The 19,142-nt window shown below is 32.6% G+C and overlaps 1 protein-coding gene across 6 annotated transcripts in view; it reads left to right on the forward strand.

Moving 5' to 3' along the window:
- The window catches only part of STXBP5 (syntaxin binding protein 5), a 170,516-nt gene that overhangs the window by 144,994 nt on the left and 6,380 nt on the right, over positions 1 to 19,142 (forward strand). For all 6 annotated transcript variants that reach the window (XM_032873133.1, XM_032873135.1, XM_032873136.1 and 3 more), the window contains 3 exons: positions 1,271 to 1,640; positions 2,633 to 2,798; positions 13,073 to 13,184. In XM_032873133.1, the coding sequence (XP_032729024.1) occupies positions 1,271 to 1,640; positions 2,633 to 2,798; positions 13,073 to 13,184 (648 nt within the window). The remainder of the gene's footprint in view (positions 1 to 1,270; positions 1,641 to 2,632; positions 2,799 to 13,072; positions 13,185 to 19,142) is intronic.

A 19,142-nucleotide genomic window follows, 5' to 3' on the forward strand; every position in this document is an offset into this window, starting at 1 on the left:
CCATCCAGGTTTTGCATTTTTTTAACTCTACCATCATGTCTAAAATGATTTTCATTAGAAAATGAAAAAAAATAAAAAAGCAACTGCTCTTCTAATTCATTCAAAGATACCTTAAAATGCTATGTTCTATAAGCAAAAGGGTAGTACCATGTTTAGGAGAAAAAGCAAAAAGTATTTTTTTAAACAGCACCTAGTTGGCTTTTAATATCTAAATGTGAAGTCTTAAATTATGTTGTTTTTCTCCTTTGAAGTATTAGGAAAAGGTGACTTAATAGCAGATCTTAAGAAAAAAATTATGACTTGTATATTGAAAATGAGATTCAATTTCATCAGATGCATGTGGAGTGTGATCTGGAAATAACTGAGAAATCTGGTTTTCATTACTAATTTATGCTGATTTAGATAGGAAAAAAACATGGTTGTGCTCATTAGTGTATCCCTTGTTTATACAGTGGACTTTAACATTACTTGGAATTTAAAATTAAAATGTAATTATGATTTTAATAGTAATTTGTGAACTATCTTTACATCAAAAACACAGTTTGATTTATTCATCCAGCTCAATAAATATTTGAGAATGTTCTGTATGACTAGTTGTTAGAAAAGGTTACATAATGAGAATATTCTTACTAATCTCCTTCCTTATAGTAAGAATGTGTATAGAAAAAAAAAAAAGCCAAAACCACATAAAGAATGGTCTGATAGCCATATTTAAAAAGTTAAAAAAGTGAAATTAATTTTGATGACACTTTATTTAGCCTAGCATATCTAAAATCCTATCGTTTCAGCATATAACCAGTGTTTTTAAATTGTTAAGATATTTTACTTTTTTTTTTTTTTTTATAATGAGTCTTTAGATCTGGCATGTATTTTACTCTCACAGCATGCCACAAGTTGGACAAGGCTGTATTTTCAAGGGTTTTGTAGCCATATGAGACTAGTGGCTGCCATATTGGACCGTGCAGCTCTAGACATCATCCACTTCCTCTCACGCTTGTTGATAGTACACTTGGCAGATATGAGAGAAGACATAGTTCCAGGCATCCCAATATTTATTGGTTTGGGACATGTAGTTCTGATTTATTTTTCCAGATACATGCTCAGATACATGCTCAAAGAAAGGTTGAATCCCTTTAGTAAGCCGGTGTACAGTTTCAATTTAATATGCATTCTTTGTGTTGTTGAATATCTTTTATGTGTCAGAGTTGGAATATACATATTTGCTGTGGGGGTTAAAATACTTGTTATCTACTAAACTTACATATTTTAGGTACTATATTGAGGTTAAAAGGGGCGATCCTGAGAATGGCATTCCTGGATACCACAGGCTGCTTAGTGCCACCCGCGTATGAATCCTGGAGAGAACACAATGTTCCTGAAGAAAAAGATGAAAAGGAGAAATTAAAGAAACGACGACCTGTCTCCGTATCCCCCTCCTCTTCTCAGGAAATTAGTGAAAACCAGTATGCCGTGATATGTTCTGAAAAGCAAGCAAAAGTCATCTCACTGCCAACTCAGAACTGTGCTTACAAGCAAAACATTACAGAGACCTCATTTGTGCTTCGTGGAGATATCGTAGCATTGAGTAACAGTATTTGCCTTGCCTGCTTCTGCGCCAACGGACATATTATGACTTTTAGGTAAGAGTTACACATTTTTTAAAAACATAAAGATGGCATTTACGCCCTTAAAACAGATCACTACAGAATTACATTCCACTAAAATGAAATGCTTTTGTTTACAGTCTTATACACTGAGAATTTATTTTCATTCAGTTAATAATGAACAAGTTTATGAAGAATACAAATCAGTTTTATCTGCTCTCAAGTATACTAAATCATAAGATTTATAAGGTCCTGCCATTTTTGCCTTCTGTATTACTTTGTTCAAGACTAAAACCTACCTTGTTTTTTTTGTTTTGTTTTATTTCCAGTTAGTTAGCATACAGTGTTGTATTAGTTTCAGGTGTGCATGAGAGTAATTCAGCACTTCTCCACATCACCCAGTGCTCATCATTACTGGTGTGCTACTTAATGCCCATCACCTAGTTCACCCATTCCTCCATCACCCTCCTCTCTGGTAACCATCAGTTTGTTCTCTATACCTAAGAGTTTGTTTCTTGATTTGTCTCTCTCATTTTTTTTTCCCCTTGCTTGTTTGTTTTGTTTCTTAAATTCTACTTATGGGTGAAGTCATATGGTATTTGTCTTTCTCTGACTTATTTTACTAAGTGGTATACACTCTAGCTCCATCCATGTCATTGCAAATGGCAAGACTGCATTCTTTTTAATGACTGAATAATATTCCATTGGCTGTATATACACATATATATATACATGTGTATATATACACACAATATATATGGAAGAAGATGTAGATCTTCTTTGTCCAATTATCAGTCAGTGGATACTTGGGCTGCTTCCATATCTTGGCCATTATAAATAATGCTGCTATAAACATAGGAGTGCATGTATCCTTTGAATTAGGGTTCTTCTATTCTTTGGGTGAATACCCAGTAGTGTGATTATTGGATCATAAAGTTGTTTTATTTTTAACTTTTTGAGGACCTTCCATACTGTTTTCCAAAACCTACCTTGTTTCTTATTAACGACTTTTTAATATTTTTCTCAAGTTTGCCAAGTTTAAGGCCTCTACTGGATGTATATTACTTGCCCCTCACCAACATGCGGATAGCCAGAACATTCTGCTTCGCCAACAATGGACAAGCATTATATCTTGTTTCACCTACAGAAATCCAGAGACTCACTTACAGTCAAGAGACCTGTGAAAATCTTCAGGTAAATAAAAAAAATATTACTATAATTTCTTCAAAAGTGAAATATTCTCTAAGATCCCTTACTTTTGTTTATCTCTTACACTCTCAGTACTATATAAATGAGCCTATATGGGAAATCCAAAGCCTAACTTCAGAGCATATGTTTTGAGACTTGTGATAAAAGTAACTTCATCAGACTCTTGTTATAAGAGGGACTTACCTCACTGACCCATATTTTTTCAACCCAGTGATGGTATAGAAATATGAAATATTACATACATTTTATACCTGCTCTCCACGTATAATAAATACCAATTATACACACAAAGAAACCTTTTTAAGGAAGTGTGTTAAAGTGGAAATAATTATATCTGCCTATTGTTTCATCCCTTCTCATATACTCTGTATTCAAGAGGGTGTTTATATATGTAAGAAAAAATAAGATTTCATAGTTTTACTCTGAATATTTTTGTTGATCTGTTTGCAAGAGACTACATTCTTTAAATATAAAACTATTTCTTTTTTTAATATTCAAGTGCCTTATGTGCTTGCATATACTGTTGACCCTTGAGCAAGATGTGTTTGAACTGCACAAGTAGACTATACACAGATTTTTTTCCAACAAATACAATACAATACTGCTAACTATTTTTTCTTCCTCCTGGTTTTCTTAACATTTTCTTTCCTCCAGCTTACCTTAATGCAAGAACACAGTATATAATAAGTATAACATATAAAATATGTGCTAATCCACTCTTTATGTTATCAGTAAGGCTTCTCTGGTCAGCAGTATACTGTTAGTAAATTTCTGGAGGCTTCAAAAGTTACATAAGAATTTTTGACTGTGCAGGGCGATTGGGCCCCTAACCACCACACTGTTCAAGGAACAACTGTATATTAAAAACTACCAGTTTCATTTCACCTTTTAAAATAAAAGTGCTTTTATATTGAGCTAAAATATTAAAATATTAAACATTATATATATTAGTTGCTACTTAGAGGAAACCATTATCTACGGGAACTTTCTTTTAAGGGAACATGATAATGAGACTTTTTACAATTAGCCCTATTTTACTTGTCTGTAATGAATTTGTGGCTCATTTTTAGAATATGAGCTTTAGAGTCAAAACTGAATTTAAGTCCCATCCTTGCTAATAATTACACAATGATGTGACCTTAGACAAGTTACTTACTGTCTCTGAGCTTCATCATCTTTAAAAATAGTATTAAAAATAATATCCATGCTATAGGATATGGTATGAATTAAAGAAGACAAAGCATGTGAAGTGCTTAGCATAGTGCTTGGTACAGGGTGTGTGTTTACTGTCAGATGTTAGTATTATTTCAGTAAGCTAGACTGTCCTGGAAATGTACTCCTAATGATATTATTATAAACCTTGAGAGTGAAACAGAATTGTAGATCTGATATGTTAGATATAAAGTTACATTTACATTTGGGTGGAGATGTTTTTTCAAAGATTCCTAGGTTTCTGAATTAACCTTCACTTTTTATGAGGAAGGTAAAATTTTTCTTTAGTGTTTCCTTTCACTAGTAAAATGTTACTGTATTAAGAAATAATATGGGCAATTTAATTTATTCTTAATTCATTTCATCTGAAATGTGGTCTTAATTCAATTACTCAAAATTTTAAACTTCATCACTTTTTTTGAGATCAAGTCTATTCCTTGGTCAGTGTTTTATTTTAGTAAAGATCAATAGCAGCAGTAAATTACCTATTTATTTTTAAATGAAATGGTCCTTTAGTAACTCAATTTCTTTTAATGACTATCTGCTCTGTACCCTCATGATATAAAGATAAGTGAACTCTAAGCAGTCTGTGATAGAATGTTTTTTTGAACATTATTGACATTTTATTTACCTCTGTATTTTCAATGCCTAAAAGTAATGCTTTGATAAAAATATGTTGTAAGTACCATTGACTTTATAAATACTATTCCTTGGTTTCCAGAGTGCCCTAATTGTGCATTCATTTAACTTTAACCAAAAAATAAAGAAGATGCCTACAAACATTAATGGAGTTTCCAGCCCAGCTGGAATAATAGGGACCAGATTAACCCTCCTGCCTGAAGCAACCCCAAAAAAGCAGACATGAACATGAAATGACAGTTTTCAAGATCCTGAACATTTGCAGTGAAGGAAAGTAATCCCTGAGAGACAGGAAACAAAGGAAGTGCTCTAGCTTTAGTGCCTTTATAGAATTTCCAGAGCATGCATAGAGGGAATGTACTGAGGCAGAGTCTGACCAACTTCCTGTGTTTAGGAGACAGAGCCAAGGGTCTGGGAAGACCAAGTAAGTTAGAGTTCTTAGAAGAGAGTACCAGAGAGAAAAGAGGTATAGTGAGGGAGAATGTCTGCAGAGGATCTGCCAAAAGTTTTCAGTAGAGTACTGTTGAGCACATGCATGTAGATACTCTTTGACCTGGGAAAAAGCCATCTGATAGGAATAGAAAATTAGAGGGATTTGTGCCTGGTCCCAGGGCCAGGCACAGTTCCTGCTCCCAACAGCCAAGCCAAAAAATGTATAATTGATGAGTATGTTAATTTCCTGAAGCTGCTATAGCAAATCACCACAAACTTGGTGACCAAAAACAACATAAATTTATTCTCTCACACTTCAGAAAGTCAGAAATCTGAAGTTTCACTGAGCCAATAGCAAGGTGTTGGCAGAATCATGCTCCCTACAGGAGCTCTAGAGAAGATCTTGCCCCTTTTAGGTGCCAGCATTCCTGGACTTGGGGTTGCATTATTCCAATCTCACCCTCATGGTTACCTTGCTTCCTCCTCTTGTGCCTGTGTCAGATCTCCCTCTTATAAAAAGACTTGTAATTGGATTTAGGATCCATCTAGATAATCAGGATAATTTACCCATGGCAGAATACTTAATCACATTTGCAAGACACCATCTCCCCTTTTTGTTTTTCAAGATGTAACATTTATAGGTTTCGGGGATTAGAACCTGATTTTTTTTTAAGACTTTATTTATTTGCGAGAGAATGCAAGAGAGAGAGAGCATGAGTTGGGTGGGCGGGGCGGGGGGGGCAGAGGGGCAAAGGGAAAGGGAGAAGCTGAGCACAAAGAGCCTGATGTGGAGCTCAATCCCAGGCCCCTGGGATCATGACCTGAGCCAAAGGCAGACTCTTAACTGACTGAGCCACCTCGGTGCCCCTAGAACCTGATATTTAAATGGCCATTATTCAACCTAATTCAGTGACTAATTGAGTAGAGTATGCAGGAGGGTCTGGGCTCATTAGTTGGGGAATAATTAGCCCTAAAAGGAGTGCTGCTTCCGACCTGCCTAACAAATTACGAAAGTGAGACCCAAAAGGATCAAAATGTTTCCTGTTGTCCCAGAATGAAGCTTAAGACAACTTAGCAAGATGAAAAATATCCAGTACTCAACTAGGTAAAAAATCAAAAGATCTGGCATCCAGTCAGAGTATCAGGAAAATATGACCCATAGTAAGAAGAATAATTAATCTTTTTAAGAAACCAAACCAGAACTGACAGAAATATTACAATTAGTACAGAAGAACATCAAAACAGTTATTATAAATGTCTTCCATACATTCAAAAAGTTAAGTGGAGACATGGAAGATACAAAAAACCAAAATCAAACTTCTAGAGATGAAAACCTCCCGTGCTTGAAATGAAAAATATACTGGATGGGATTAACAACAGATTAGACATTGCAGATGAAAAGATTAGGTATTTTAAAAGCATAGAAAAAAAAAAAAACCCTGAGTGTTTAAATGTGACACATTCATAGCGATAAACCACTTGTATTAGAAGAGAAGTACTTATCAAATCAGTGACCTCAGCTTCTACCATAAAAAACTGAAAAAGAAAAGCGAGTGAAACCCAAACTAAGCAGAAGAAAGACAATAGTAAATATCCAAGCAGAAACAGTGAACAGAAATAGAAAACAAGGAAACAATAGAAAAACATCAATAAAACTGAAAGTTTGATCTCTGAAACAAATAAAATTGATCTCAAGCCAGTCTGATTATGAAGAGAGAAGTTACGGATTATCAGAATCAAGAATGAGAGAAGTAGCATTACTACAGATTCAACAAATATTGAAATGGACAATAAGGAAATATTATGAAAAACTTCATGCCAATAAACTCAAAAACTTAGATGAAAATGGAAAAATTCCTGGAGAGACATAAATTACCAAAATTCACTAAAGAAAAAAAGATAAACTGAAGAGTACTGTATCTGAGAAGAAAATTCCAAGCCCAGATGGCTTCACTGGTGAATTCTATCAATGTTTTAAGGAAGAAATACCAGTTCTACACAAAACTCAAAATTTGAAGTGGGGAACTCCTTCCCAGCTCATTCTAGAAGTTACAATTAACATGATATAAAAATTAGACAAAGACTTTACAAAAATTATACACAGATCAATATACATCACTAAAACAGATGTAAAAATTAGGAAGAAAGTTTTAGCAAATTGAATCTAACAGTATATGAGAAGGATAATTCTGGTCATGATTAATTATCATGGCATTTACCCCAGGAATGTGTAAGTCAATCACTGTAACTCACCATATTAGTTAACTAATAGAAAGCAGTTGACAAAATCCAACACCCTTTCCGAATTTGAAAAAAAAAAAAAATTTTCAGCAAAGAAGAAATAAAAGGGAGCTTAAAAGACATCTAGGGAAAATCTATACCTAATACTTAGTGATTAGTTACTGAATAATTTTTCCTTAAAATCAGGAGCTACAAAGTGATGTTTACTCTCAACACTTCTGTTCAGTGTTGTATTTTGTTCAGTGTTGTATTTAAGGTTCTACCCAGTGCATTCAGGCAAGAAAAGAAAAAATCTCTCAACTGGAAAGGAAAAAGTAAACCAGTTGTTATTCACTGACATGATCATCCATCTAGGAAATCTATTCAGAAAGATACTAGAAATAATAACAGTTTGACAGTAATGTGAGATATGACAATATGCAGAAAAAAAAAATTCTGTGCAAGCAGTGGGCATTTGGAAATTAAGACTTAAAAAACACCACCTAGCAGCCCCTGGGTGGCTCAGTGAGTTAAGTGTCTGCCTTCCGCCCAGGTCATGATCTTAGGATCCTGGGATTTGAGTCCCACAGAGGGGAGGGTGGGTATCGCTGCTAAACAGTGAGTCTTTTGCCCCTTCCCCCTACCCCCGCTTGTGCCGCTCACTCTCTCAAATAAATAAATAAAATCTTTTAAGTAAATAAAAACATCATTTATGATAGCAACAAAAATACGATATACTTTGAATAAATGACAGAAATGTGAAAGACTTCTACATTGGAAATCACAAAAACACTGAAAGAAATTTTTAATAACCTGAATAAATTGAAATATGTACCTTGTTCATGGGTCAGAAAATTCAATATTAAGATACCAGTTCTCCCAAAATTGACCTACAGATTTGAGGCAACCTCACAAAATCTCAGTGGAAATTTTTTGAGGGAAATTTATTCTAAAATTCATGTGGAAATGCATGGGACCTAGAATAGGCAGGACAACTCTGAAAAAGAATAAAGTTATACCACCTGATTTTAAGAATTACTATAATGCTATAGTGACCAAAAGAACATGGTATTGACATCAAATTAGATAACTAGATCAATAGAACAGAGTATAGAGTTCAGAAATACTCCCACATATATATGGACAACTGACTTTTGATAAAGACAATGTAATTGAGAAACGATTGCCTTCCCAACAAATTATGCTGGAAAAATTGGATATTAAAATACAAAAAATGAGCTTTGATCCATACTTAACAGTATATATAGCAATTGACTCAACATGTATCATAGACCTACATGTAAATCCTAAAACTATAAAACTTCTGGAGGGAACCTAAGAGAAGATCTTTGTTAACTTGCGTTTGGTAAAGATTTCTTAGCTACAACACCAAACTCACCATCCATAAAAGAACAAATTGACAACTTCAACAAAGTTTAAAACTTACGCTCTTCAAAGACATTTAAGAAATAAAAATATAAGCCACAGTCTAGAAGAAAACCTTGGCAAAACATGTATCTATCTATAAAGGACTTATATCCAGAATATGTAAAAGCTCTTAAAAGTCAAACAAGATAACCCAATAAAAGCATGGGCAAATATTTGAACAGCTCCTTCACCATGAAAAGATTTTGTTCAGCATTATTTGGCCTTACAGAACTGTAAGTTAAAACCATAATGAGATACCATAAATACTTAACTAGAAAGGCTAAAATTAAAAAGAACACTAGGGCAACTTGGTGGTTCAGTCAATTAAGCATCCAACTCTTTGTCTCAGCTCAGGTCTCGATCTCAGGGTCGTGAGTTCAAGCCCGGTGTTCGGTTCCATGCTCAGAGGGGTCCACTTCTTCTCCCTCGCCCTCCGCTCCTCCTGCTTGCACTTGTGCTCACATTCTCTCTCAAATAAATTTTTAAAAAGGAAGAAGAAGAAGAATACCATGTCAACTTCTCACAAGGATATAAAGGGTCTAGAACCCCAACACACTCCTGGGACTATAAACAAACAAACAAACAAACAAAAAACAGTACAACCACTTTGGAAAATAGCTTAGCAGTTTCTTTAAAAGTTAAACATTCATAAACCGAAGACCTACCCATTCTATTCCTAGTTTTTTAACTCAAGAGAGAAGGAAATTGATATTCATAATTGTTTCATTTGTATTAGCCAAAAACCTGGAAACTACCTACATGTCCATTAACAGATGAGTGAATGATCAAATAACAATATATCTATACAGTAGAATAAAACTCATCAATAGAAAGGAATGAAAAGTTGATAACATTCAATATCATGGATGAATCTCAGTAATTATACTGAGTGAAATAAGCCAAGCCAAAAAAATGTTTACAAAATTGTATGATTCCACTTAAATAAAACTGAAGAAAATATAAATTAACCAAGGTTGAGCGAAAGCAAATCAGCGTTTACTTGGTGATGGGGGTTCGAGAAAGAACAAGAGAAGGTTTTCCCATGCAAGCACGAGGAAGCATGAGTGATGTTCATGCTATGTTCATTATCTTGATGATGGCAATGATTTCACAGGTATATGTTAAAATTTTATACTTTAAGTATGTGCAGTTTGTCGTATGTCAGTTACCTTAATAAAGCTGTTTTTAAAAATTCATGGCTCCAGAACTTTTTATTGTCATGGAGAGGCAGTTAGTCCAAACTGTATGTTTATAGACTGAAATAACTAAATTTATTTCTACAGCATTATTCTAACCATATCTTGAGTAAAAACATGAGCAAAATGTACAAGTTATCTTTTCAAACTGACAGTTTGTTTTTATTTTTGAATTTAAATAAAAAACATAATCTTAAATAAGAGGTGGAACATATGAATTATTTCAGTTTAAACAATTTGTTACTGTCCTAAGCACCTTAAGACTGTAATTTGTAAACAAACTCCCAAATACTCACTGAACAAAATTTTTGACAGTTGAATTATTTAGCCTCTCTTAAGTGTTACACATTCAATAATGAAATTTATTGCTGTGCTCATCTTGGAAGATACTTATTTAGACTTGGTATTTTTGTAACATAGGATTTTCTTAATCAAAATTATTAAAATCTGATTGGTTGACATATTAAAAAGAGTTTAGTGATAAAGCATATTCATTGACCCATGAAATCAATCCCAAATTTTACCCCATAAGTTTATTAACACACATGAAAAGTGAAACCCAAGAGTTCAACATCAGATTTGTTTTTATATATTCATATTTTAGGGTAGTTTAAAAGTTCCAGATACTATTTCAGGCATACAGTTTACTATTATTAGATGTAGAACTATATCATAGAAAATACAAGTCTATTTTAGATTTTGCTAGCATTATTCGTCATTAAAATTAATCCTTCTAAATAGTAAATTTAATCATAGGTAAAATCCTGATTTAAATACAAGCAAAAAAAATCTATAGATACTATTTAATGTTGTAATATATGCTTTTTTAAAATCAGTGTTTCTCCCCAAATTTTAATACTGAGACTGCAGACTATAAGAAACCCCTACTTTTAAACTTCCTTTAAAGATAATCTATTCATATTATTGATCTACTGATAAATGATTTCCGTATTTCCTAATTTGTTTCATCTTTTGTGTGAAAGGAGTTTTTCTCTTTTAGTGTTTGTATCACTGGGTGTCTACTCTTGGCACTTTATATGTTCATTATCTTTAATCCTTGGAACATTCCAGGAGTAGATATTATTATCTCTTCTTTTTAAAGCTGAGGAAACCAGTTCTTTGAGAAACTGATTTGCCTAAAATGCCTCTGTGAATAAAAGGCAGAGAATCAGACCCAAGTCTGTGTGTTTCCAAAGTTCATTCTCATTCCAGTAATTACTATATAAATGACTCTTCATTTATAAATGTAATTTTTTATATTCTTTGAATTTGTAAAATTTAAGCTCATTAAATACCAAATAAAGAGCTATAATTCTAAAATAAGTGTTTAAATGCATATCTACATACTATCACTTGTTACATGTCATGTTATTCTTTTGATTTAGCATAAAAGACACTCAGATGATAGCTGTTTGCCATTTTTTTAATCAATTTAATAGATACAGTTTAAATTGGAATCTGTTGTAGTACAGTATAAAAATGATCGGAAATTTGCCTAAAATCACCTTTGTTATATAATGTAATATAAATTTGAATTAAATAATAGTTTATCAGTATATTCATTAGTAAGTTTTAACAAGTTTGCCTTAGTGATTTCAGGAGATTTTTTTTTTTATTGTGACAGACAGCAGTTACATTTATTGTGATGAATACTGAGTAATGTATAGAATTTTTGAATCACTATGTTATACACCCAAAATTAATGTAACATTGTGTGTCAACTATACTTCAAGAATGAAAAAGAACAAATAAATAAACTGGACAAAAGTTTTCCAAAACAAAGATGAAAAACCAGAAGCAAACATCAACAGGGCCTTTGGCGACTATGTTTTTTGAACACGTCTCCTTTGCCTGCTAGACTTCCCTGTATTTTCTATCTCACTGATACTATCCTACTTTCTTGTAAACTTTTAGGCTTTTAAAATATATGTAAAAATAATCTCATGCTAAACTGATATTTGACATATCTAAATAACCACACTTACTTAATCAGTACCATCTTTTCCTTTTAATTAAAGTCTTTTGTAGAAACAATAGTCCCTTCTGTGTGCATCTTTCCTGTATATTTCTGAAATGCAAGGGGAGGGTCCAGACAATCTTCTTCCACTTTCAGGAGATTTTTCATTCTAGTTTTGTTCCACTTTGTAGAATTTCAGAGGAAAAAAATATATAGGCTTCAATTCACTTCATTATAAATGAAGCTCTTGTTTATATTGTGTTAACAATTATGTCTTCCATTTATAATCTGGTTGGAGAAACAACATTAATATGAATATACTTTAAAGTAAAATCTTTGAACATCCTTAATTTTCTTAGCCCAGCCCTAAGGAAGAAACTGAAAAAATACATGCTTCATCTTCAACTATAATAATGTAAAAGCAGATACAGCAGAACTCCTATACAAAACCAATAATGTACGTGTCTTTTATATCATAGCTACTACTCTTAAGTGGGCAGAAATGCAATCCCAAAGCCACACTATACTTTTACTTTAATTCTAAAGCTTCCCAGTTAGTTTTACCATTTCTGTGCTCTAAAGAATGGTAATTTCTGACAATAGAGAGAATCCTTCCTATCTCCCTGCCGAATTTCTGGAATCCCAGGTGTATGTTGGCATAATTCTCTTCCTAGGCTATGTTTACAAAAAAAAGAAGTTGATTTGTCTTTCTAAATTACTAGTTTTCTGACTCAGCTGAAAGTGAGAATTCCAGAACTGTGTATCACCATCATTACACTAAAGTTTTCAACTTACTATTAGCTTTTCTTCTTTCTAATGTAGGAGGACCTAAGTTTTAATCCAGTTATAAACTTTTGATGTCAGGAATTATGGGAAAATTTTGTCATACTGATTGGAATCTTCTTAAGATTAAGCAAGAATATAATTTTTGCTTGAAATGTAAGGAAAATAATCTAGCCAAAGTAGCAAGCAGCAAGTTAGTCTTAGTCAATTTAGTCTTAACTCTTTCATTAAGTCAGTAGGTGCTGGATCTAATCATTTGAAATGGGCTCATTGTCTGTGACATCAACAGGTAATGTTATAAGCTTAAATTAGAGTTTACAGTGATGGTTTTGTAAATTATAGTTTAGTTTTCCCTGTAACTTTACCAATTACAATTTGTTTTGATTTTAAAGGAAATGTTGGGTGAACTCTTCACTCCTCTAGAAACACCTGAAGCACCAAACAGGGGATTCTTTAAAGGCTTATTTGGAGGTGGTGCACAATCTCTTGATAGAGAAGAACTGTGTAAGTTGATTTATTTAATTCAGATACTGTATCTGTAAATCTGAAACATTCAAAGCATTTAAATTCTTCTTATATGTATAAATTATGTTCACCTTTTTCCTCTTTGTCACAATTACTATATTCCATGTTTTTAACAAAAATATATAAAAGGTTTTTTGTGTCATTCTAACCCAAATCGGGGGAATATTTTACTCAGGGAACCAAGAGGAGAATTCAGGTGGTTAAAAAGGAGTATTCACAACTTTAAATGAATAAGCTTACAAAGTATTTTATTTTCATTAAATGTGATCCTTGTTATTTCAATTCTATAATTTACTTTAATTGATGACCTTAACTTTGAAAAAGTTAACCTAAACATTCATTTTACAATACCTCCAAAACTATTATCATTGCACTAGAAGGTTATTTAAAATAGCAAAGTCTTGTTCATTTACTGCCTTCCGCATAATTGGCACAGAGTAGAAATTGGTCCTTGAATAAACTAATAATAAGTCAATGATTGTTTGACACTTCTTTCAAATAGGAGCTGTTATGTCCTTAATTTTTTTCTTTTTATTCTCTGTTTTGCTAAAATACTATAGAATTTTCCTTTTGTGTTTGATTTACTAATTAGAAAAACTGTAAGATTAAATATCAGTAAGTAGTAGTGCAATGCAATTTAATTTTCAAAATTTACCCAGATTATTGATTAATCATCTTGGGTACTAAGGATCAGTCAGTTTTAATTCATTTTTAAAAATGAAGACTGTTGTTTAAGTTATGGGGGACTGATAATTTGGAATAACATTCTCACCATAGATAATTGATAAAGTTACACAAAATTTAATTTTTTTTTTTTTTTTTTAGTTCTTAAAAACATCAGAGAGCTAACAGTATAGTAAAGACATGGGGAAGGATGAGAACCCAGAGTGCTGAGTCTGGCAGACTGAGGCCACTTTGACCCTGGAATACTTTGCTAATCTGAAGTGGGAGGCTGAGATACTAAACTTTGCTTATACTAGCAAGGTGGGCTCCTACAAGGAGCAAGCGTAGGGATCTTGTTAAACAACTTCTCCTCTTTGCAAGGACCCCAGAGGCCACAGCTTACGAGTAAAGGTGAACTGGAAATCAATCAGCCCTCACACACACAGACTGAGCTCAGCTTTAAATTACCTGAATGTCCCAGAAAGCTTTCAACCTTAGTTAAGTATTTTTACAGACTGTTCAAGTCCCTAGCACCTGGCAGAAGCAATTGAAAATGTGCTCTAAAGGAAGATAACATATTCCAAGTCCTCAAATTATTTGTAGAAATAATTTTTCAACTATGTCATCAAAGTCAACCATGAACACTAGTAATCAACACCATGAACAATGAAACAAAAAAGGCAGAAGCAAATCACAGGTACTTCAAATATTAGAATTATCAGACATAAACTGTAAAATAGTTATGCATATTATACATTCACATTCACCATGTCTAAACATTTTGTCAGATAACTGAAGAATCTAAAAATCAATACCAACAAATATGTAAAAAACTAAAATGAAGTTCTGGAACTGAGAGATTAAAAAAAGCAAAATTAATATCTGAGTGGATAAATTTAACCACAAATGAGACACAACTGAAGAGAAAATTATATAGCTTGAAGATAGTCAAAATAGACCATTTAGAATGTAGTACAGAGAAACAAAAAAGATGTAAAATACAAAGAAGATAAAAGAAATAGAAGTTGCAGTGAGAAGATCTAACATATGTTAGACTTCTCAAGAAAGAAATAGGAAAGCGTGTAAAGAAGCATCAATATGTAAACATACATGACTGGAAATTTTTCAGAATTGATAGAAGATACTAATTCACATATTGAGGGAAACCTAATGAATTTCAAGAGTATATATATATTTTTTAATTCACAGCTAGAGGGGTGCCTGGGTGGCTTAGTCGGTTAAGTGTTTGACTTTTGGTTTTGGCTCAGGTCATGATACCATAGTCATGGAATTGACCCCTGCTTTGGGCTCAATGGAATCTGCTTGGGATTCTCTTTCTCTCTCTCTGCCCCCTCAACTCTCTCTCTCTCTCTCTTTCTTTCTCTCTCTCAAATAAATAAATAAATCTTAAAAATTCAAAGCTAGATATGTTACATGAAAATAGAGTATATCAAAGATGAAAGGAAAATCGTCAAGGTGACTAGAGGAAAATGAGGTATTTTTTAACAAGCAATAGACTGACTTCTCAACAGTCAAAGATAGAAAATATACTTCAGGAATGAGACTTTTAAACAACTTGCCACCACATTAAAGGGAACTCTAAAAGCTGTACTTCACATAGAGGGAAAATAATCCTCCATGGAATGTCAGAGCTATGAGAATGTTCTAGAAAGAAAGTAGCAGGTGCATGCATAAATATAATCTTTAGAGACTATAAAGCAAAATCTCGTAGTATGTGTATACACATATAAATAGACTGTGACCCAAAACACATAAAATCAAGGGAGTCACAAAGGGTAATGAAATTAAAGTGAACAGAGATCATACATTTTTTGAGAGTCTTTTTAAAAATATCTAGCAGCATTAATAAGGATGCATGTGAAAATTTCTAAGGTGACCTCTACAACCTAGTACATAACTTCCAGCTGAATAGCAGGAAAATCATAGTCCTTCCAAAATAAGGCAAGAAAGGTGGAGAGAAAGAACACAAAACAAGTGAGATAAATAGAAAGCACATAAAGGACTGTAGACTTAAATATAAATAACCATAGTAATTATGTCCCATTTGAAAGACAAAGGTTATCCAACTGACCTTAAGAAGAAAGAAATATACATTGTTAACAGCAGACATATTTAATACAAGTATTAAAATTTTAAAAGAAAAACATGAGCACAAATGAGGACTCAGCTGGTTTAGCTGTATTAATATCAAAATGTAAATATTAAGGCTTTATTGAATACACCTTATATTTTCACTTCAAAATACATAAAGAAACAATGACATGACTACTAGAAGAGACCATTTCCCAATCATAGCAGGGAACTGCTAATATGCCCCTTGATTGAGATATAAAAACGGACAACAATAAGTTTTCTAGTAAAAGATATAGAAGACATGAACAACACAATTAATGAACTTAAACCTAATGAAACATACACAGGATGTTCATAAAATATATTTGTAGAGGGACACCTGGGTGGCTCAGTGGGTCAAAGCCTCTGCCTTTGGCTCAGGTCATGATCTCAGGATCCTGGGATTGAGCCCTGAGTCCGGCTCTCTGCCTAGCAGGGAGCCTGCTTCCTACTCTCTTTCTTTCTGCCTGCCTCTCTGCCTACTTGTGATCTCTGTCAAATAAATAAAATCTTTATATATATATATATATATATATATGTGTGTGTGTGTGTGTGTGTGTGTGTGTATATATATATATATATATGTAGGGAAATTATAGATGTATATTGAATTATTTTGTAGTAAAATGTCATGTCTATAATGAATTTTGAATATTTAAAAATTTTACCTGAAGACACTCACATAGCAAAAAATGTTATCTATTACCAAAATTAGATAATGAGTGTATGGATGTTTATGATATAGTTCTTTTACCTTCCTGTATATTTGAAACTTGACATTTTAAAAAGTTGGGGTTTAAGTTAACCATATATTAAGTGATTTTTAAAAAACAAAATTTCAAAGGATTAAAATCAATTAAGCATTTGTGATCTAATCACAATGCAGTTATGCTTGTAATTAATAACAAAGCTAATTTTAAATCCCCATATTAAAAAATTAAGAAATAAACTTTTTTTAATAACCCATGTGTCAAAGAACTGATAACCATTGGTATGCATCTAAAGTAGTAGTGACATTTATAGCCTTAAATATATATATAATATTACTTGAAAAGAAAACATGAAAATGACTGACCTGAATATCCATCTCTAAAAGGTAGAAAACACTGCAAAATAAACCAAAGAAAATAGAAGATAGTAATGACTTAGTAAACAAATAAAAAGTTGAAAAAAAAATCAACAGAACCAAAAGTTGATTCTTTAAAAACTTAACAAAATTGATAAATCTCTGGTGAAACTGAGCAAAAAAAAAAAAGAAAAAAGAAGGCATAAGTAAACACTACAAGGAATGAAGGAAGATAAGAGAATGTAACTGCCCTACTTAAAATATCAAAGCCAGCAACTTGTTGAATCTATTTTTCTGAAGCCATTTCTCTCTCTCCCCATAGCTGGAAAGAGCTCTTTGCTTGTGATTACAAGGGGTTTACCTGGATGGTCTATCTCTAGCTCCTTAACTTAATCATCTTCAGCATTTCATTTCCTGTGTGAGGTAACATAATCATAGGCTCCAGGTATTAGAGTAAGGTCATCTTTTAGAGGAGTGGGGGACATTATTCTGTCTATCACAATCACATCAAAACAAACAAAAGAAGTCAGATACTTAGAAATAAATCTTAACAGATGTTTAGGACTCTGTGGGGAAAACAGATAATTATGTAACTGTTGACAGAAGTTAAAGACCCAAATAAAAGAAATATACCATGTTCATGGAGTAGAAGATTCAGTAAAAGGCAACAATTCTCCCAAAACTGATTTCTGCATTCATAGATATACACTAAATGAAGACCTCAAAATCCCCTTCCCCCCAAAATTTTAAACTGATGGTAACCTTCAGATGGAAATTCAAAAGGTCTTACCTCTTCTATTTAGCCTCATATTAGAAGTTTTAACTAAGACAATTAGGCAAAAAAAGGAACTGAAGGGCATGCAGATTGGAATGGAAGAAGAAAAAATCTGTATTTGCAGATGACATAATCTTGCAAATAGAGAATCTTAAGGAAGCCACACCAAAAAAAAAAAAAAAAAAAAAAAAAAAATACAAGAAACAAGTTCAGCAAGATTGCAGGATACAAAATCAATATAAATAATTTTATTTCTTCTGTGTACTAGCAATGAACAAATCAAATATTAAATTAAGAAAACAGTTCCATTTATAATAGCATCAAAAAGATAAAATACTTGGGAATAATTTAACAAAAGAAGTGTAAAATGCACTAAAAACTTTAAAACATCATTTAAAGATATTAAGTCATAGAGAAATGGATTGATATTCTGTGTTCATGGGTTGGAAGATTAAATAGCAGGAAGATGGCCATGGTCCTCAAGTTGATCTATGCATTTAACACAATCCCTGTCAAAATACCAGCTCTTTTTTTTTTTGAAGAAAGAATGCTCCTAACATTTTTATGGAAATGGAAAGGATCCAAAATAGCCACACATACACAAAAAATTTTTTAAAGAAGATAAATGACAGAGAACTCAACATTTTTCAATTTCTGAAGTTACTGCAAAACTATAATTATCAAGATAGTGCAGTACTGGCATAAGGAGAGGTCCACAGACCAATGGAATAGAACTGAGAATCAGGAAATAAGTTCATACATGTATGGTTAATTGATTTTCTACAAGGATGCCAAGAAAATTCAAAGGTAAAAGGATGGTGTTTTCAACAGATGGTGTTGGGACAACTGGATATCCACATGCAAAAGAAAGAAGTTGATTCCTGCCCTCCAAACATTCACAAAAATTAACTCAAAATGGATCAAAGACCTTAATGTAAGAGCTAAAACTGTAAAAGCCATAGAAGAAAACATAGATATAAATCTCTGTGACCCGAAATTAGGCAGTGATTTTTTAGGTATGACACTGAAGTCAGAAGCAACCAAAGGAAAAACATAAATTGAATTTCATTAAAATTAAAAATCAACACTCTCAAGAAAGTGACAAGATAAAAACCACAGATTGTGCTAAAATATAAATCTTATATCTGATATGTTTGAAATCTGATAAAAGTCTATTATTCAAAATACATGAAGAATTCTTACAACTTAACAATAAAAAGACAAATAGCCCAGTTTTTAAATGGCAAAGGTTTAAATAGACAGTATTCCAGACAAAATATACAAATGGCCAATAAACATA

The sequence above is a fragment of the Lontra canadensis genome, unplaced genomic scaffold, assembly GCF_010015895.1.
Source record: "Lontra canadensis isolate GAN:19392208 unplaced genomic scaffold, GSC_riverotter_1.0 scaffold47, whole genome shotgun sequence".
In the NCBI taxonomy this organism is placed as follows: domain Eukaryota; kingdom Metazoa; phylum Chordata; class Mammalia; order Carnivora; family Mustelidae; genus Lontra; species Lontra canadensis.